This window comes from Xiphias gladius, chromosome 19 (assembly GCF_016859285.1).
Source record: "Xiphias gladius isolate SHS-SW01 ecotype Sanya breed wild chromosome 19, ASM1685928v1, whole genome shotgun sequence".
NCBI lineage: Eukaryota > Metazoa > Chordata > Actinopteri > Istiophoriformes > Xiphiidae > Xiphias > Xiphias gladius.
Genome location: NC_053418.1, coordinates 70,629 through 92,326, shown reverse-complemented (window position 1 = coordinate 92,326; position 21,698 = coordinate 70,629). Strand labels below are relative to the sequence as shown.

Sequence of the window (21,698 nt, the reverse complement as noted above, 5' to 3'; positions counted from 1 at the left end):
GACGGGACCGGTGGACGGGTGGACGGCCACCACGAGACCCGAGCTGGGAAAAAGCGGAATCGGCTGTAAACGACGTGTCCAGCGGAGCCAGGCGCGGGTGTTGTTATTAATGAGAGCCGTGAGTGACGGCGGCTGATGTTCCTCTGTCAGGCAGCTCAGCGTCTCCTCTGATCTAAAAGCAGGTATCACAGTTTGGGACGGCAGCGTTTACTTCAAACCTTCATGTTAAAATATCTCCTTCACTTCAAACTCTGCGACCATCATTTTCACAGCTCGCTCAATCACACAGACGCTCGGCCGACGTTTCAAAGTGAGGGTTTTGGTAAATGACTATAATTAATCCTCCCGAGCGTCGGTTTGAGTCCCAGCGGTGCCGGGCTGGCGGCTTGATTGACAGCTCTATTTTTAAGTCTTCCTGTCGACAACAGGAAGCAGGGCGGGAAGGAAATGGGACCTGACGGCTGCTGATGTGATGATGGACAGTTTGTCTTTGTCTCCCGAAGAGACCGAAGACGCCGTCCATCCTGCTTCATCCTGCCGGGAAGCCTCTGAGCATGAACCTGACTCCCGGATGTCTGAGGGTCTTCAGATGGACTCTAGTGATCTGGTTTATCATCCCCTAGTGGTCTTCACAGATCCAGTCAGTTCCTAGAAACTGAGACCTGATCCAGGACCTGAGTTGGGACAGGTCCAGGTTTTCTGGTTTTATTATGATCAGGTCATTTCAGGCTGAGTCTCATGAATGTCTCATGATTCCCGGGTCAGTTCTCAACTAGCTCTGACAGTCCTGCCCTTTTTAGATTGGACTCTTTACCCTTGGATCTATTTGGACCTGGTCTAACAGAGGTGGGTTGCCTTTTGGATCCGGTCTAATCCTCAAGTCCATTGTGGATTAGGCCTTCTCTTTTTCTTTAAACATCATTATGTAGTTTCAATATGTCTGATACCTGAAGGGATCAGGTCTAACATATGCTCATGTATATTTACGCACTGGTTCTGAGTGTTCCTATCAGATCTGATCTAATGAGGGTCAGGTCTAGCTCAACACATTTTGGATCAGGTCTTCCTCTTCTCGGGTCTGTTTTTGGACTGGTTTTTGACCCCCTCCCTGAAAGGTGAGACATTTAAAAACCTGGAAAGTAACCGAAAAGTCACGACAGGTGGATCGCTTGTAGATTTTAGCACCAGTACATGATGAAAACCCGCGGGTACTGGTCCAGGTAGACCCGTCTGAGAAACCCAGATGTTTCTGTTCAAATTGGAATATTCAGAGAAAAATGAGGATTTTATTCCAGATAGTTTGACTTCACTGGTCAAACGTTTTATTTACTGACATGAACACGTAAATGTTCAGCTACAAATCAACAAACAAAGAATAAAGGGAATCGGATTCTTTCTTTCCTCGACTCATTAATGTTGACTGAAGGATCCTCGTCCTCATTTAAACTGATTCAACTGATCGGACTCCGTTTTCTTTGTTCTCTCCTGGTCAACAGGGTGTATTCATGAAAGACTATGTTTACAGTGTATATCATATTATAATATATCATATTATTATATAATATCAACACAAGAACAAAAAAGAATCAAAATAAAAGATGAAGCTACTGCGCATGTCCACACCATCAGCTGTGGAGGAGGCGGGGCTTCAGTGACGCACCAGGAAGCGTTTTCCACGCGTGTCGGTTTGATCGGTGAGTTTTAATATTTCTGATTTTCTGTTTTTTCTCCATTTCTCTTCACGAGTTTGATTTGGAATCAGACCGGAAACCGCTGCTGTCAGCATGAGGCTAGCGTTAGCTGCTAAGGTACAACTGAGTCTGAGCTCCCAACACACACGTGTCTCTGAGAGTGTGTGTTTGTAGCTGCTGTGGTCACTAATGTAACGTGAACATCGTCGATCCTATTTTACTCAGTTGTGTCTGATTAATTCAGTCTGCTGCTAGCTGGGGCAGGGGGGCTAGCTGTAGCAGACACCGAGCCTCCTGACCGCGACGCCAGACTCCGTTCAGAAAAGTGTCAGTTTAACCTTTCCCTCCGTGTCAGACAGTGAAGCACAGGTAATAAAAACACGTTTAAACCCTGAACACGTAGCTTCGGCCGAGTCAGGTAAGTTAGTAGGTTTCGACATTCGGTCTCTCCGCGTTAACCGGTGTCTAATTCAAACGGCTGACACACAATGTCCTCGCTAACTGCAGCGGTGAACTTCTCTCGTGTGTCCATGTAAGTCCTGTAACACACGAGCGTTTCCTCTGCTGAATACAGCGTCGCGTGCGTGCGTGTGCGTGTGTGTGTGTGTGTGTGAGAGTCCTGATGGATCATACACAACCTGAGTCACTGGCTTTTATTTTGTGCTGAGTGTGAAATGACTCCGGTCACTGAATCCACTTAAACAGATTGAATTAACTGCTTCTGTATGGTCCTGTACAAACACACCTCTGACCTTACTGTGTGTGTGTGTGTGTGTGTGTGTGTGTGTGTGTTTCTCAGGTGTGTTGATGATGTCATCAGCAGATGACCAGCTGTGTCTGAACATCAGCAGCGGTGTGCCCTCATCGCAGTCTTCCAGGAGGAAACCTCTGAGCGCTCAGCAGAGATGGGCCAGGGTGAGTATCGGAGGAAAATCCTTCACTGGGTCTGGAAACCGGTCCTCCAGACTCACCTGGGCTTTGTGTCGGTTTAGGGCCGAGGTCGCCCGCGTCTCGTTCTAAATCTGTGGGCCGCAATCACCTCAGCCTTAAGATGCTCTCGGGAAACACAGACCTGGTCCCGATCGGGGTCCCGGTTCAGTGAACTGGTCCAGTTCCTCCCAGCTGCCCCTCAGCGCCGATGAGCCCGGGTCAGACGGGAGCGGTTAGTGATCACACTCTGGCAGAGCTCAGTGCACCGTCCGCAGCTGTTGGCCATCGGTAAATCGAACACGGTAGAGAACGGTCTTGGCGGAGCAGACGGTCTGGAGGTCTTTAAACTGCATCTCTGCCATAACAATATCCTGTTACTTCTACTCCTCTGAGAAGTTCAGTTTCCGAAAAATGGCAGCTCTCTCTGTTCTTCCTGCTCGGTGCTTGAGGTCCTTTTGCCGCCATACGTCGTCTTCTCTTCTTCTGGAGCTTGCGTTTTCTGTAACGTCTCTGCCCCGGGAACGTCGCCGTCGTGTCAGTTTGATGTGGTCGGTGTGTGGTGTCGCAGGCCGAGCGGTTTAAATTGATGTCGGTCGTTTTCAGGGACTTTTATTCTGAAACGGTGGGATCTGTGCTCTGAAACCAGACCTGACTCGGTCTAAGTGTCTTTGTGAAACAGACTGATCCTGGTTCAGTTTGTCAGACTCGTCCAGGGCAGGATTTTCACAATAAGAGCTGCTTTTCTGAGCCTGGAACAGCGGCTGATTGACAGTTATGTTTCTCTTTGCGACGTCCAGAAGAAGCAGAGAGCAGAGACGAGGAGGTTCAGCTTCTCCTCCGAGGAGAAGAGACGCTCCTCCAAACAGAGGAGGCTGCAGGAGCACGAGGAGCACGAGGAGGTACAGGCACAGACTGAAGCTCCTCCTCCTGCAGATTCACAGGTAAACGCCACACACACCTGCACGCACACAAACCACCTTTGATTCATTTCCTGTCCACACAGGAAGGAAAGTTCTACCTGCAGAGTCTGGTTCGGACCTCAGTGACCAGAAAGTGACCACATCATCTTAGTTGTTCTTATAATTATTATTACCTGTGTCGTGTGGTATCTCCAGGCTCCGCCCCCCGAGCCCACAGAGAGGGCGGCACCACAGAAGAAGAAGAAAAAGGAGGGGGAGAAGGATGGAGCCAAGGAGACAGGAAGGAGCGGCATCAAGACCTCCTCTCTGTTCAAACACAACCCAGACATACCTGAGATCCACAGGTACCCAGCTCCTCCTCTGATTGGCTGCACGGACCCTCCTCTGGTTCTGATTGGTTTATATCACAGTCAGCTGCAGCCACTGTTTCAGTTTCTCACATTTCTCATCAGTTTTTTTTACATTAGTCACCAATAAACTTGGCTTTAATTATTTCTTCTTCACTTTTTCTTCCTTCCTTCCGTCCTTCCCTCCTTCCTTACATCCTTCCCTCCTTCCTTCTTCCATCCTTTCCTCTGTCCCTCCTTTCTTCCTTCCCTCCTTTCTTCCTTCCCCCCTTCCTTCCTTCCAACCCTTCTTCCATCCTTACCTTCGTCCCTCCTTCCTTCCATCCCTCCTTCCTTCCTTCCATCCCTCCTTCCTTCCTTCCATCCCTCCTTCCTTTCTTCCTTCCCTCCTTCCCTCCTTCCTTCTTCCATCCTTACCTTCGTCCTTCCCTCCTTCCATCCTTCCATCTATCAGACCAGCTGTTTCTCAGGTGAAGGAGAAGATTTTCACCTCTGAATCGTTTTCAGACCTGGACCTGCACCCACACCTGGTAACACACACACACACGTTTGTACTTCTTTACATGTGAGGACCTTCAGTAGCAGAGCAGATTCTCTGCTGCTGGTGGTGGCGTCTGATATCATTTAATCACGTCTGAATCGTCTCGGATCCTTCATCAGATCTCATAAAGTTTATCTTTCATCACATGTCATTCATTAATAAAAAACTCCAGTTCTGAGTTCAGATCCCTGATCAGCTGTTGTTGGACCAGAAGCCAGAAATCCTACAGTCTTTAGTGGCAGCTACTAAATGAATCAACATTAACGGTAATGAAGCCTCATTAATGTTGACGACCTGTAGCTCCAACCTGAACTTGAGCTGAAACAGTGATTATTGACTGATTGTTGATTGTTGTGAGATGGTGAAATAACAGCTGGAACAAAGTGACTTTTGCACCTGATTTCACTCGAGCCAGATACTGGAGCTCCTGATCCAGAACTCTGAGCTTAACGAGCTCCAGATATCGATCCGATGCATAAAGGTTGAAGCCGGACTCTCCCGCGTTTAACGAGCTGCGATCAGCCGATCGTTTCTCTGGAGAAGAGTCTCCGCTCTGCTGATCTACAGAAACACAGTTTAACGGAGATGTAACAGAGTGATGTGTCGTTTCGCTCCCAAACAATCTTTGGCAGAGTCCAGTCAGTTACATTAATTAACATTAATTATCTATAGCTGATATAATCTGCCGTTGTTTTAACCGGAGGAAGCCACAAATGAGAAGCCGCTGACGTTACCGGACTGTTTGCTACGAGGAAATTAACGAAGAGAGAGAAAAGGTTCAATAAGAGATCCTTTGGTGTTGGAGCTTAACGAGTCCAGGAACCGGATCCCACATGGAACCAACGATCTGAACCCAACCTTGCTGCCACTTTCCTAAACCTAAACCTTTCTGCCATTTAGGCTACGACAGAGTCTGAACCCTGTAAACAGTGAGGACCAAATGTCTCAAACTCTCACTGCTCCCCACATGGTCCTCACAAAGATGGACATACAAGAACACACACAGACACTTGTCTTAGTCATCAGTGTGTGCCGTTCTGTGTTCTGATTGGCTGGTTTCTGTCCACCAGGTGGCGACACTGAACAAAGTCCTGAATGTTTCCACACTTACCAGGTGAGTTTAGAAACACTTGTATTTAACTGGACGGATCCGTCCACACTGACCCTGGGACTCAGGGTCCCACATGTTTTTACACTCAGTCTTTATTTCCTCAGTGGAGCTTAGTGAAGTGTTTTTGTTTGTTGTGAACATATTAATGGTTCTGTGAAGACGCCCATTGTTTCTGTAAGCTTTCTGGTTTCTACAGTGGCCCCTAAGGACAAAGAACAAACATTAAGGGAAACACTCCAAATCCAGGCCCTCAGCAAACACAAAACACACCAGAGCAGAGAAAACACACACAACAAGAATGAATACAGCGTCTGTGCCCCGGGACGGTGGGGGGTTCCATTTGGATGAACAGCACTTACATTTATTTCCTCCTGAAAAAGTCTGGTTATGCATCTAGTTGACAGTGAGTGTAGTAAAAGATAGTTTAACATCGACCACGCCGCCCCTCTTCCTCTTCCTTTATATGTACGTATTTATTTTTATTCAGCTGTGGAACCACAGGGTCCACAGCTCTCGGGGGGGCTCACATCTCCGGAAACTTGGGAGCAAATTTCCAGACAGACGTTATTTGAATAAACGGATCACATATTAGAAATTTTAAATGGTAAACTGGTAAATGATAAACTTATCAGAACCTAATAAAGGTTTCCGTTGGGTTCAGGATTGGCTGGTAAAGTATTGGAAATGTGCTGTTTACCCAAATGGAGCCCGTCACTCCTCTGGCGTCCCACTTTCCCTCTGGTGTCTTGGTTCTTGTTGCACGTTTTCCCTGTTTGTGTGTTTTTTGTGTTTGCTGTATTTCTGGACTTCATGTTTGTGCTTTCACTCGTTCAGTCCTGTGATGTGTCCTTAGGGGGCCACCGTAAGTTTCAGAGCTCAGGTTGCCTGCTGCCGTGGGCAGGGAAATAAAATCAGTGAATCTGTAAAGAAAGACAATGCTGATTCTGACCCACTGAATCTCTGGTACCGGTCTGGTCAGGACAGTTTTTCCTCCCCGAACGCTCTCGGCTCATTTTTTCAGTTAAAGCTAAGATTTATGATTTGAATAACTTTACACTGAGGAAAAGTCCACATGTGACCACAACATGAGTCATACAGGTTTCATGTTCGTGTGTGTGTGTGTGTGTGTGTGTGTGTGTGTGTGTGTGTGTTCTTTCAGTGTTCAGAAACAGACTATCCCAGTTCTTCTCTCCGGACAAGACGCTGTAGTTCGATCTCAGACGGGATCAGGTGAGTCACTTCACATTCTTTCTTTAAATCCACCAAATACGTGACAGGTCTGCAGGATTCTGTCCTCCTCTCTCACCTGTACCTGCGTTTTACCAGCTGTCAATCAAAGCCTACTAATACTCAGTGCGTGAGCCCGTGTGAGGCTGCGCGGTGATACGTGGTAGCAGGGACTGATCTCAGATCAGGATTCAAACTCTTTTGGGTCTAGGGAAACAACATGAGGAGTGTTAAAGATGTTACTGAACCGCCCTCACATCAGAGAACGGGTTTGAGACATCTGGGGGGGACACATCTCTCACAGTGGTGGGTGGTCGTGTGCCCTTCATGAGCCTTACAGCTGTTCACAATATGTGCAACACACACACACTGTGTAATAAACATGACCCTCTAGGGGTTTGAGTCAAAACCTCAGATTTCCTTCAAATTAAGTGTTGTATTCACATATCAGGATGTTGAAGTTTTACAAACTGAGAAATATCATTAGAATCTTCTAAGACAGAAGAAAATACAACAGAGGCTTTAGGAGACTGTGAAAAGGAGTAACTGATGGTTAAATCTCTGTCGCTGCAGGTAAGACTCTGTCTTATGCCGTCCCGCTGGTTCAGAGTCTTCAGTCGATCCAGCCGAAGGTCAGCAGGTCAGACGGTCCTCTGGCTGTCGTCATCGTCCCCACCCGAGAGGTTCGGTCTAATAAAATACCCATTCTTACTCTGATCTGCTCTCTACTGCAGCTGTTAAAGGACCAGTCCACCTTTTTCAGCAGGCAGCCTGGTTTTTCTACAGCTTTTACTGTTCCAGTCTTGTCATGTTAACGAAGAAAATAGCTCGACGTGAGTAGGAGGAGGAACATCCCAGCTCCATTATGTGATCATTCCTCGCTCCTCAATCTTCTCTTGACCCGGACGATGTTCCGGTCCTACATCCGGACGACCGTCCCAAAGCTCTTATTTCTGCTCCGAGGAGCGAGGAAACACCAGACCGCCTGAAAAAATTCAGCTGATCCTATGAGGTGTAAATCATGATCATCAGAAGGTCCAGAGGACAGAACATCTCATTTCTCTAAAAAACATATTTGGTGAGGAAGTGAAGGAAATATGGATGCAGATAAGGGAACTGGGATGTTCCCACCGTCTTTTAGCCTGTTACCTGTAGGAGCTTTAGACCTGAGACCAGAGACTTGGTTTACTACCCCCTCTGGATGAGCCTCTGCTCTACCAGCTGCAGTAACTCAGCCTGTTGCCTGTGTTCCTGTTACTGAATGACTGGTTTAAAGGTTACTCTCCTCCTGTCCTTCAGCTCGCGCAGCAGACCTTCCAGAGCTTCCAGAAACTTCTGAAGGTAAGACTAAGACAGGATCAGTGGAGCTGGACCGATCGTCTTCCAGCTGATATTACTGCTTGTCATGGGTTTAGGATTATCGTTATCAGCTGAGAACTACCTGGTTGACAGGTCAGATGGTATCAGGGTTTCTAGCTCCCAGCTGAGCAATCCTAAGCACCCTCCCTTTTTCCTGAATGCACCAATCAGAGCTGAGCATGAACTCTGCCTCAGTCATCTCTTCCACTCTAATACCTCAGCTGCCGAGTGACTATATCAGTGCTGACGTCGCAAACGTAAAAGAAAGTGAGGTGGTGGTTAAGATGTTTAGATGTTTAACGGTTACACTGTTTACACGCTGCTGTGTTTATTCCATGTCCTAAAACAAACTGTTATTAGAACTTCAAGGTTTATTCTTGACCTTGAAAAATACAACAGCCATTTGACAAAAACCTAAGTTGGTGTTTTCGAGGAGCTTTCAGCCACATCTTGTGGCTTTCATCAGCAGCAGGAGTTTACTCCATTGTCATGAAGATGGGTTAACTGAAAGCTCAAGAAAAAGACAAAGTAAGTGGGCATTGTTAGGAGAATTTTTTGACATGCAGCGATGGTTCCTGCAGACCAACCGAGGGATGTTTGATTATACCGTCGTCGTCCTCAGCCGTGGCCAATCAGAGAGCCAGAACACAACCTGCAGCGGCTTCACTGTGAATATTAGAACCAGTTCAAGAAGATTGTCACTGTGACGCAGCTGCAGGAAATGTTGCGTTAATTACAGCAACGGGTGACTCGGGTGTTTTGTTTCTCTCTCCCTGCAGCCCTTTACCTGGATCGTCCCAGGTGTTCTAATGGGAGGAGAGAAGAGGAAAGCAGAGAAGGCCAGGTACATTTACTTCCTTTATACACCTCCTCCTCTCCCTTCTCTTTCTGCCCTGTTTGTCTCAAATGCTGCGATGGGTTCTAGAGGTCCTTGATGAGATCAGGGGGACCTTTTAGAAAGGTTCAAGAACTAATTTAGGAACCACTCGGGGTCTCGAGGAAGTTCCAGGAGTCCCAGAAAAAGTTCTAGGGGTCCTTGTTGAATGTTCTGGAGGTCCTTGAGTAGTTTCCAGGATTCCTGGAGGAGACTGTAAAGACAAACAAAAAACGGACTGTGAATTTTTAAGTTCCTCTAATGTCCCTTAGAGGCCGCAGAGATCGTTACAGCCACAATATTGACAAACAAGATCCTGACGATTTATCTGTTCTTACAGTCTGGACAGCAGTGGAGCTAAACACGTAAAGTTTTCCTGAGGATGGCGCTAGAGCAAAGATCATGGAGTCATTAAATCCAAAGAATTCATCCTCTGGAGAGCAGGAAGTTTGATCAGGTTGTTTATTGGAAATGATAATGTTGAGATAAACCAAGGTCGTTCCTGGAAAACTATTTTCAAACTTCCCAGTGCAAAATTTAAAGGTGGAGCTTCAAACGTCTGATTAACGTCTTTTAGCACCAGGTGTAAGATGCTCTAGGGGTCATTGAGGAAGCTCCATGTGTCCTTGAGGAGGATGTAAAGGTTGAATTGTCTCTCTTCAGACTCCGTAAAGGAATTAACATCCTGGTTTCAACCCCTGGACGTCTGGTGGATCATATCAAACACACCCTGAGCATCGCCTTCAGCGCTGTACGCTGGCTGATCCTGGACGAGGCCGATCGGTAAATCAAATATGATTAATTACAAAATGTTAAGTCTTCATGGTTTTGTTGATTCAACTGTAGCTACAGAAGAGCGTGTCCTCATAGCTAAATAACAGCTATACCATCACTGTTTTAAACAGCATTAAGCAGGACGTAGATATGCTCATTCACTTTCTCAGTGACACAGAAATGTCAGTTTCAGTGTCATCTGTATCATTATTGAAAGACATTCTGTTGTTTTTGTATTATTTGAGTTTGTGGAGGCTTTTTGAGTTTGAACAGAAGAGGACCGAGAACCGAGCCTTGAGGAACTCCACATGAGTTCTGCTCCCTCAGATATGAAGATACAGATGCACACTACATATTTTCTGACTTGGAAAATTGGAAGTAGGGAGAAACTAATAACCTAGCTCCAAAAAAAGAGACAAAATCCCCCTTCCAACTCCCATTCTGTCCCTTTTTAAAACAGAAAAAGACACCACGTTCACAACTTTTGCAGGCTTCGAGTGTTTGCTAACATTTTCAACAAAGTTTTTCCAGAACATAAAATCTTATTGACGTGGGCGAAGAATCAAAAAATGTGAAGAAACCAAAGATTCCTGCACATTCCTTCCTCAGTCACTTTATACTAAATGTATAAACACTTTTATGATCTTCAGGCCTTCATCGGTTCTCCATCATGACCAATGCTTTATTTGTGTGTGTTCAGGACATTGGACCTGGGTTTTGAGAAGGATCTGACCGTCATATTAAACAGCCTGAACTCTACAGGACCGAGCAGACAGAACGTCCTGCTGTCTGCTACACTGACACATGGTAAATACATCAGTGTCTGAAACACTCCCTCCTGCTTTACACAGTGATGCATCTTATTTTACTTTCATGAATTTCATTTGATTTAAACTCTTAACTCCTTGGGGTTCACTTTATTTCATACACCAATCAGCCGCAACAGTTAAAGCAGTTACCAGTTTCATTATTGTGGCTGATCAGTGTATGTGACTAAAGTCACTTTGCTGTTGTAAACACACATTTATCTGCATGGACGTTCAGACAACTGTCACTGTATCACTGAGATACTGAAGGAAACTGAAAAACATGAATATTCTGAGTGAGGTCCTGCAGCCTCTTTTTCCTCTGGTTTCTAAGGGAGTTTATGGACATTTATTTCCTCAGGAATTGAGAGTCACACTGAATGTAAAAAATACATGTTTCATGTCAGTGTTCAGATCTGGCTGCGTTTTGTGACTCATACAGGAAGTGAGATTTCTGATGAATACTGCGGTAATCAGGTGTGATTTATTGTACTTTAAGCACCTCAGATCATCAGTGTGTGTTCGACAAGCGTTGGTATCCACCATTATGGAGGCTTTTTAACAGTTTGGACTTTGGACTTTAAGAGGCAGTGTGCTCTGAAGCACGTTAACCAACCTGTGCTTCGGGATCATCAGGTTTTGTTTTTAAGTGGTTTTCATCACATCATCAGGAACAGAGATGGACAGTATAACATCCTGCTGTGTTTCAGGTGTGACTCGGCTGGCAGATGTTTGTCTGAACGACCCGGTCAGCATCCACGTGTCTGGCCCCGCCTCCTCTGACCTCACCGCCATCACTGCTGTGACCTCTGACCCTGGCTCAGCCAGCCAATCAGAGAGCTTTGCCGTACCAGAGGCCTTGAAGCAGTTTGTGGTGGTGGTTCCCAGTAAGATCAGACTGGTCTGTCTGGCTGCTTTCATACTGGACAAATGTCAGGTACACAATGAAACTATATATTCATCAGAACAGTTGCAGTATGGAGCACCTTGCTTTTTCTTGCTTTAAATTAAAATCATGGAAATTTGTACCTGTTCATGTATGAGTGACTACTTTCCAATTAAAAAAAAGAGATTTTATAAGGAGCAGTAGAAAGCAGCATGACGCTTCCAGACTTCCCAGTAACTCCAGCGGGTCAGAGTTAGTTCAGGTGCTTGGACCACAGTCCACCTGACTGTCTAGTTTTTACCAGCGTATTCAGGTGATTTTCAGCTGCTGCGGCCTGATTGGTCCTCGTCATCATCACAAAGTCTTGTATTTTAGTTTTCTCAGAACAACAAAGTCATCGTCTTCCTCTCGAGCTGCGAGGCCGTCGAGTTCCTCCACTCTCTCTTCACCTCCGTCCTCTCCAGGCCCTCGGCCAATCACAAGCCCCCGCTCAGCTTCCTGCGTCTCCATGGCAACATGAAGCAGCAGGTAAGACAGTCAGCAGCTGTCTGATGAAAAACCAACATTTCTCTGGGTTGTGTGTTCTTGATAAGCTGGTATATCTGAGCTGCAGTCAGTGGGGGTGTGTTTGTTTTGTCCAACAGGAGCGCTCAGACGTCTTCCAGCAGTTTTCGGTGTCTCAGTCTGGAGTCCTGCTCTGTACGGTCAGTATCTCAGCTTTAACCCCCACCAGTCACACACTGTGAGTGTTAAAGCTGCATGAGGTGAGGTAGAAGCCACAGAAATACATCCTACACTCCAACACCCCACTGAATATACAGCAGCTACTCTCTAACTTTTTCTGTCAGTTCCTTACTATTTATATTTGATTTTTTTTTTTAAATACACACATTTAGTGGGGCATTAGTTGATCAACTGATTAGTCAATCAACAAAAAATAAATAATAAACGAACTAACTTTTCATTGCAAATGAATACTACCTATAAAGCACCCACTATATGTTACTTATGGTCCACTACATGCGTGATATAGATGTTATGTTTATGTGTTTCAGGATGTAGCAGCCAGAGGCCTGGACCTTCCTCAGGTCACCTGGATTGTTCAGGTAAATATTAACTACAGGTCGGTTGTGGAAACAAGTGCGTAACTGACCTTTTTTTTTTTTTTGTCTTTGTTCAATTTTTTATTGAGATAATGCATAACAGATATAGATCACCAAGAACGTAGGGAACTCCACTCTGGGAACAGGAGCTGGTCAGCGGGAATGGAAAATAAACAAGATACAAAAATAAAATAAATGAAATATTTAATGATAATAAAGAAATAAAAAAAGAATGTAATAAAGGGACAGAATAATATTAGACAAAAAATAAATAAATAAATAAATAAACCCATAAAGAGTCAATGGAAATTAACAGACCAGCAGACAATAGTAGATCAGCAGTAACAACCACGACGACAGAGACAACTAACAATATATGCAAATTACAAACACACACATATAACGACACTCATACATGTGCATAATAGTCCGTAATACTAAATAGAGAGGATTATACGAAAGGACATGAGGCTAAAGGTTGGGTTTAGTTAAGGCCCTGGAGGATCTCGTTAGCTCCACGCCAGTTAATCATAGTATCAACCCCAGTCCCGTTAACTGTGGCCATGGACCTCTGAAAAACGTCTGGGGAAAAAAACGGTTCACCAGGTTCTCTTCATGAAAGCAGTGGGTAAACCAGTACTTAATACTGGTTTCCTTAGCAGTAGTTGAGACAGCTAATATTATCCATTTCTCCTGAAATGATAACAAAATATTCGGATTATACCCAATCAGATAAAGAGCAGGGTACTGGAAAGGGCTTTATCAACGATACTTTCAACAATCATATTGATATGTTCTCAAAAGCTTTGGTAGTAGAACAATACCAGAAAATACTAAGTAGTCTCCTCTAACAGAGCCAGACCATATAATCCATATCTGTGCTCTTGCCTAAAGTGAAATACCAGTCTAGTGGGTGAAGGGGTAAGCGAGCATCCCAAGGTACTCCGTACATTTTTAAGTGCTGTGATTAAAAAAAGGGAGTAGTACTCCTTCATATCTTAGAAAGAGTAAAGACCTTGATGGTTAAAAACAGAGCCTAACAAATGAATACATTGTTTCGAGCACTGGAAAAATGAACGGCATAGACCCAGATAACAGTGAATTATTATGCCAAATGGGCTATAATCTATGCTATTTCCAATCAATAGATAAATGTTTTCTATATGGCCTCAAATGGATAGTGTGTTGGAAATAATAGGTCCCGCACGTGATTCAGCAGTCTTTTTTCTGATGGCAGAGAAGGGCAAATCCTGAATCCTGATTGGGAAGAATAAAACATTTTCTAAAGAGCATCATGATGTCACTGAAGAACTGTCCAACCAGTGTTCATGGCTTTTCGTTGAAAGACCCATAGTAGTGTTTAAAATTGGGTAAGGAAAGGCCACCAGGAGTTTTTGGACGAGTGGAGGAGATTAAGAACATGAGGCAAAGGGTTATTTACGTTCAAGAGCTACAATGAAATGTCATCTGCATAAAGGTAAATATGATGAGATGTCCCATTGATTATGATGGCATGGTTTTCCCTAACTGCCTGGGCTAATGGTGCCATGAGAGCTCAAACAGACCCGGGGAAAGCGGGCAGCCCTTCCTAGTCCCTCTTGTTACAACGAAGTTAAGAGAACCAGGGTGACCAGTTTGGACACGTGCGGGAGGAGAGGCAGAAAGCTTGCAAACCATATTTACAAAGCCAAAGCAACACAGAACTACCCATAAATAACTTCTTTCCACATGATCGAAAGCCTTTTCTGCATCTAATGATAAAACACACATCGGCGGATTCCTCAATTATATGTAAGAAATCGCGGCCAAACCGCTCTTAACAAAACTCTTAACAAAAAGAGTTTTTTGGTATACAGCTTAAAATCACAGTTCAAACCTGATAACAGGCAGTAAAAGATGCATTCCACAGGGTCCTCGTCCTTTTTGTTAAAGAAGAGAGTTAAGTGCAGTTTTTTGATCTGTATGGAAAGAACCAACCTTGAGTGAGAGGTTAATATCGTGGAGAAGGACAGGACCTACCTACCAAGTGCCATAAACCACAGCAATTCATTTCTGCTACCACTTAATAAATACATTGGTTTCTGCAGTACACTCCTCCGACAGCAGCAGCGGAGTACGTTCACCGTGTCGGTCGGACGGCTCGTATCGGAGGAAGGGGAAGCAGCCTCCTCTTCCTCACCCCCGCCGAGACCGCCTTCATCACCGAGCTGGCCAATCACACCATCAGGTCTGTTCACCGACAGCCATCACAGCCAGTCACCTTCTAGTAACATGTAAAAACAACATGTAGTACCACACTGACAGTACCGCTGATAGGACTGCAGTATTTCTGCTGGTCCACCTCCTGGTTTCAACTGTTTGGGCGGGTCTTCTGTGTTTCAGTCTATCAGAAATGAAGCTGCTGGACATTCTGTCAAGTCTGATGATGGATGATGTCTACAAGGGGAGGGGCAAATACCACAGCAAGGTAAGATGCCTTCATTCTCACACCTGGACTTCTCAAACCTGCTCCAGAGTCCCAGGGGTTTTCAGATGATGTCAGTTAGTCTTTGAGGCTGGACAGTCATACGACGTCACACTGAAACTGGGAAAGTGAGCGTCCAGGCCCTCGGTAGTGGAAACTGGCCTGATTCATCTCTTCTTGTTTTATCTGCTGCTGGTTACACCTGATTCAATCCGTCACTAAATTCACTGTTTGTGTTTTCAGTTGGACGTTTTTCTCATTGGTGAATTTTAGATGCTTCTGGTCAATAACAGCAGCTCGATGAATGAAACTGCTTCTTTCTCTCTGTCAGAGTTCGTCCAAAGCTCTGGAGCAGGAGATCAGAGAGAGAGCCACGGTTCTGCAGACGGAGTTTGAGAACTTTGTCCACTCAGATTCTGAGTCAGTGCAGACCGCCAAGAAAGGTACCTTTTTAAAATCTGTGTTTGTCTTTGTCTGGTTGTTACCTGGTTGGTTGGTTGGTTGACGTGTCCCTGTGATGTCACTGTGATGTCATCAGCGCTGCAGTCCTTCCTGCGGGCGTACACCACCTACCCCGCTCACCTCAAACACATCTTCCACATCCGCTCCCTCCACCTGGGACACACCGCCAAGAGCTTCGGCCTCAGGGACGCTCCACAGGGTCTGAGCTCTGCCATCGGCCCCCTGGGCCCCGGGACCAGACGCCACAACAATAACCAGAACAGGAACCGGGCCAGGAGTCCGGTCCAGAACCAGAACAAGAAGCAGACCGCTGGACAGGACAGAGCTGAAGAGAAGAGGTGAGTCTGTTGGTAATCTTTAAATCTAACGGGGTTTTCTCCCTCGGCCCGGGTCGGTCTGCTTTAGCCGGGCCGCTGTGGACCTGTTTGGAGTCGACCGCGGCCGACCGGCGCCATTTTCCGGTGACAGTGATTCAGAGATGAGTGCGTGTTGACTAATAACTACAATTAATTTCTTTCATAAACTCTATAAAAGGGTAAAAATGAATGTTGAGTTAATTCAACAGACACACTGTGCTCAGTCTGTGTGTGTGTGTGTGTGTGTGTGTGTGTGTGTGTGTGTGCGTCTGACACATCTGTCTGTCTCTGCTCATTAACACACAACCCCTGCTGAGATGACTGACAGTAACACACAGGCACACACACATTAAACACACACTCCAGTACATAATTAAAGTGGCATTCCCTTCAGTCACAGATCATGTTCACACTCCGTCCACACAGGACTGACTGTGTGTCTGAGTGTGTGTGTTTAATGTGTGTGTTGTTGTTGTTGTTGTTAACAGCTGCTCCTCACAGCAGGCTTGTCTGGACACGGCCTGACCCCACACACACACACACACAGTGGTCAGTAGAGACATAATTACAGGTGTGTGTCCCTCTTTGGGCTCCACCTCCTCAGTATCCCACAATCCTCCGGGTGCTGGTCAGTTGTGTAATGGTGAGTTCAGGTGATCCTCGGCTAAAAATGTTGGCTGATATGGAAACAAACACACGGAGGAACGTCTTCCTTTATCAAGTCTGATCTGTGTGTTTTTCTTCCTGTCATCTAGACCCATGTTCAGACTCAAACCAGCAGTGTGTCGGTCCGTCTCTCAACTCTTTCCCCCTGTCCTCAGCTCCGACCCCATTGGTTCCCACTGAAGATGGAAATCTTTAAAAACACCTCACAGATGCACAGATTCACGTTTTAAAAAAGGTTCCGTCCTTTCCTAAAACAGATGGACACTAACTATTAGTGGATTAATCGATGAGTCAATCCACAGAAAGTTAATCAGCTATACAACTATTTTGACAAGGAAATAATCCTTTTAGTCATTTTTTCGGAAAAAAAGCCAAATCGTTCTGGAGTTGATGCTTTTCTCTGTCACACGGGATAGTGAAGTGAATAACGTTGGTCTCAGACTGTTATTCGGCTTTTTCACTTTTAAATGAAGCATTTCACAGAAACAATAGTCAGCTGATTAATCAATAGTGAAGTTGAAGCCGTAGTTTTCATTAAACAGGAGGAAATAGTGCCTTGGTTGGGGACTATTTTCAGCGGCGGATTAATCCACATCTGGTGCTGTAGTGAGTATTTGTGGCAGCGGGACGGTGTGTGTGTGTGTGTGTGTGTGTGTGTGTGTTGACGGTGAGGAAGGACCATGTGACCCAGAGCAACAGTGTGACTCTCTTTGAGGAGATATGGATGAATTCTGTAAGATTCGTGTTACAGGTCTGAGGTTTCCTGATAAGTTCCAGAAAGTTCCCTGGAATAAAGCACTGAATCTAATTTGGTACAAAACACAGGAAGACGGACACAAAGTTGAGAGACAGCTCTGAGGTTTTCTGTGAAGACCCAACTCATTTAAGTTCATCATCATTGTTCATTTTGATTTTTTCATTGACTTTGAGCGAGTGAGAGTTTGGTGCGTTTCGTTTCTTTTAGGCTGTAAAATTAGCTGCGAATGAAATGAGGTTCTCCGCTCAAGTTGAAACCACGTGACGGAGGTCATCAGCGTCTCGGCTGGACAGTTGAGTTTTATCTGGAGCTTGTGTCCAGCAGGAGGCACTGTGAGGCAGAGTGTTCCCCAGGGGGGCGTTGAACCCTCAACCCCTCCAGCTGCCCTGCCCCGGGGCAAGAGAGAGAGCGAGGGACTGAATAAAGACTGAGAAGGGAGAGAGAGCAAGAAACTGTGTGTGATATTGATCAGTCAGGCCTCCAGCTGTGGTCTCTCTCTCTCTCTCTCACACACACACACTCTCCTGAGGGTCTTTAACCAGTAACCGGTGTTAACCTGAGTCAGCTGACGTCCTGCACAGACTGAGGACTCGCTCGCCGCCTCTTCACCTCGTTAACCTGCAGGTCGGGTTCATTGGCAGCGCGGCATGTGACTGACAGGTGACAGGTAAACCCTGAACCCTGCCTCTCCACTCACCTGAGCTGGGATCAGCTCCAGCCCCCGCGATGAGCCGATGGATGGAACCGGTTTTGGTTCAGTTTGGAGACACAATGAAGAAATCGAAACAGGACAAGGTTTTGTTTTCCAGCCACAAACACAAACTGTTTTATTTTATTAAATTAATTTTTTTTTAAATCTTATTTATTACTTTAATTAACAGAAACCGTACACATCAATAAATGCTGTTTTCCATCTGAAGCCTCTGGATGATACAAAGCATAACAGAAAATAAGAAGAGATTAAAAGGACTGAGTTACGTTACCGGGATCATTCATTAGTAATAACATTAGTGCAGGACACCGTTAAACTACATTTCAGGTACTGTTTAAAAGATGCCAAACGGAAGCACAAAATGGAAGCGGTGCAGGTACAGGAGGACGGACTGAGGCCTGATCCTCAGGCTGGTCAACCATCTCCTTTAATCAGCCCTAAAAAACCGGTCCAGTTCTCCGACATGTGCTGGGACAGTTTAGTTTCTACAGCGCTTCCGTTTTAAACCTCGAACGCGCCACATTTTTGGTCCCGTGTCCTCTCAGCTTTCGCTGACGTCTCCACTCAAACTTCACCTTACCTTTCAAAGCTCGTCCAATCAGAGCGCAGCAAAACTCCAAACCCCTGAGCATCAGTTTCCCTGCTCCTCCCTGGGATGACCATGTGTTTAGTTTGAGATGCATGAAGAACATCATTTAGCGTTTTGATATTTTTGCATTTGAATTCATGAGAGTCTGGTGGGTCGATTTTGAATGAAGCTTTTCCTTAACAAGCATCTTCAGACTGTTTTAACGTGAAATCGTCCACTGCACCGTTTAAAAATACGAGATCTTCGTCATTTCTATGAGACATTTTTCTTGTTTTACTCGATACCGACTGGTTCTGTTTTAAAAAGAATCACTTCGTGTTGTTTTAGCATGAAACTTTCTCCTCATTTCACACATCTAATCTAAAACAAGGAACCTTTCTGATCATAACCTGATCATTGGACATGTTGTTATAGCGAGAAACGTCCGTATGTTGCTAAAATGAGAAAAAGCTGAACGTTGACTTGTACCTGGGGGAATGTGTGGGGGACCAGGAAAGAGACGGTGCTGTGACGGTGATCACCACAGACTGAGACCAGGACCAGCATTTATCAGAGCGGCTGTAGAGCCGATTCTCCAGCTCTTTAACCTGCATCGTTTCTCCTCCCCAGGTTCGGTCCCGGTCAGAGGGAGGTCAGTCTGCTGCGCTCCGAGTTCTCCAGCGGGTTGCAGGGAGGAGGCGTCAAGAAGAAGAAGAAGAAGAAGAAGACGGCGTCTGGTCAGTCAGGGGAGGAGGAGTAATGAGGAGTTGCAGCAGCTGCAGTGCCCATGAGCAAGGTGACAACCTGCGAACAGCTGACTGACACGTCCTCACTGTTGCAAAGACACGACAGACGATTTGATCACCAGACATCAGTGAATCTGAGGCCGAAAAACCATGTTAGAAAACTACAGCTTTGGTCACCCGAGCGTTCAGGTGTTTGCTGGTGGCGGCAGCGAAGCGTCCAGACATGAAACACTGAGCAGTTGGACTGCAAGTCCTGGAAAGGCCCTGGGGGAGTCCTGGAAAGGCCCTGGAGGAGTCCTGGAGGAGTCCTGGGGGAGTCCTGGAGGAGCCTGACTGTGTGCTCAGACAGAACACGGTGCGATTAGATGCAGATTCAGGGCGTTCAGCCTCCGTCTGCGGGCAACAGGTGAACATGTGTGCCTCTGCTGGAGCTTTCTGAATTCGCCATGTCACAGTAAATGGTCTCGCATGCAGTCAAACATCATTTCTCCTTCCTCTCAGGAGCCTTTAAAATGTTGCAGTGAAACGAGCTCGGACTCCTCTGGTTGGTCAACAGTTACTTTAATTCTAATTTGGTTTGCATTTCAATTGTAATTGACTTTAAACATCAGTTCTGACGGAGAAAATGTGTTTGGACTTTGTTCTTGCCCTTTAAGCTCCGGCGTGGGAGCTTCCGTCATAGCGCCCCCCCACTGCAATGCTTCAAACCGCAGCTCGCACCTGCGACCTGTGAGGGGTTTTCAACAGAATGAAATCCACTTTGTGCCCCTCTGAAGTGTTCCGGGACAAAGACTGAGTGTGTGTCTCTGCTGTTTGTAGAAACCGTTTTCATTTTTCACCAAATCAGAAAAACCTGATCAGGGTGTGACCTTTACATATAAACATGTTTTTCTACTGTCAGATGTTGTCGCCATTGAAGCGGTAAAATGATTCATTTTTCTTTGCTTTTTTTAAATAAAATTAGTATTTCTACTGGCGAGAGCAGCAAACACCTGCAGCGTCTACACGATTGTTAACAAATGCTCACAGTTGGTTGAGTTGAGACCACGGGCAGTTTACTGGGAATAAGTGTGTGGTTGTAAAGCATCTGTGGCGTTAATGTGCGAAGGCTTGGGACGGACGTCCACACACATTAACACAACGTCAGAAAAACGCTTTCGCTCTACTGGACCCTCAACAAAATAAAAATAGAAGATAAATAAATCACTGGAAAACTGGAGCTGAACTTTAAAAGCTGAGGGTACAGTGAGACTTTTGATGCTCTGCAAGAAATAAAAGCCTGTTTTCAGCGTTTCTATAGGCTCAGCTGCTGTCTGCACGGCCACACACACACACACACACACACACACACACACACACACTCTGCACTTAAGGAGACATTCAGTGGTCTGGTCATTCTGATGTGTAATCGCTGCCTTTTAACAGCATTAATATTTCACCCTCTTTAATATTTCATCAGCTAATCGCTCTGGAAATGTCTTATTCTAAACTGAACGTTCAGCCGTCTGATTGGACGGACGGCTGAGGAGGAGAACTGAGACGACCAGTGGATGGACAGAAGTTTGGACACTGGACGAACTGCAGTCGCTCCGTTTGCCGCTTTTCCCCGTTTCTCGTCTTTGTGAACTGAACGTCTGTAAAAATATCGACTGATTCAGACCGAACGTCCACGTCCAGGACTCAGGCTGAGGCCTTTCGTTTGTAAACTCCAGCCGAGACTCGAACAAGACGAGTCCATTAAAACCCCCAGAAACAGGACTTGAGTCCTGCAGCGCTGTATCTGACTGGCACCTGGAACCACTCAGACCCTTCGGTTGTTCTTCACTTTGGAACTAAGTTTCTGACTAAACAGAGACTTTTACACAGAAAACAACAGCAGAGCGAAAACACTGAGAATTTATTGAAAACTTTAAAAATGAAATATAACAGCTGCAGACGAATTCTTATCAAAACCAAATCCAAAATCCACTCAGAGGTTTATCTGAATGCTTCCTGTCAGTGATGGTGCTGGTACAGTGTCAGTGTTACTCATCTGCTCCACCTTCTGGTTTCTGATGCCTGAGTCCAGCTCCCTCTGAACCCCCCCGCCCCCCCGAGACACTAACCAAGTCTGGACCTGTAGGTGACCTGTCGTCCAGTTACTATTGTTGCGTTTTCTAGTTGGGATGCGATGTCGTATCTCCTCAACCAATCACGATCAGCAGCACTGAAAGTACCTGAACGTGGGTTCAGTATCAGCTCCTGAGCGGAGCCCGTATTTAGTTCCAGGATCTCGTCCCTGAAGCGAGCGGTGAACCAGAACCAGAACCAGAACCAGAGACGGAGACAGAGGAAACCTGTTTGCTTTGGTCCCTGCAGCGGAAAAGGGCCAAAAAAGTTCAGATCTTTATTCTGCTAA

General features: G+C 45.7%; 1 protein-coding gene across 1 annotated transcript; it reads left to right on the top strand.

The window, feature by feature from the left end:
• Nucleotides 1-1,699: 1,699 nt before the first annotated feature.
• On the top strand, nt 1,700-20,576 carry ddx31 (DEAD (Asp-Glu-Ala-Asp) box polypeptide 31). The gene is made up of 21 exons (XM_040155910.1): nt 1,700-1,808; nt 2,491-2,606; nt 3,419-3,562; nt 3,737-3,885; nt 4,343-4,418; nt 5,500-5,543; nt 6,700-6,770; nt 7,341-7,450; nt 8,067-8,108; nt 8,906-8,970; nt 9,664-9,783; nt 10,475-10,581; nt 11,291-11,517; nt 11,842-11,994; nt 12,111-12,170; nt 12,522-12,572; nt 14,657-14,796; nt 14,952-15,036; nt 15,365-15,476; nt 15,572-15,833; nt 19,185-20,576. The coding sequence occupies exons 2-21, from the start codon at nt 2,499-2,501 to the stop codon at nt 19,312-19,314; spliced, it is 2,256 nt and encodes a 751-aa protein (XP_040011844.1). The 5' UTR covers nt 1,700-1,808; nt 2,491-2,498; the 3' UTR covers nt 19,315-20,576.
• Nucleotides 20,577-21,698: the final 1,122 nt, after the last annotated feature.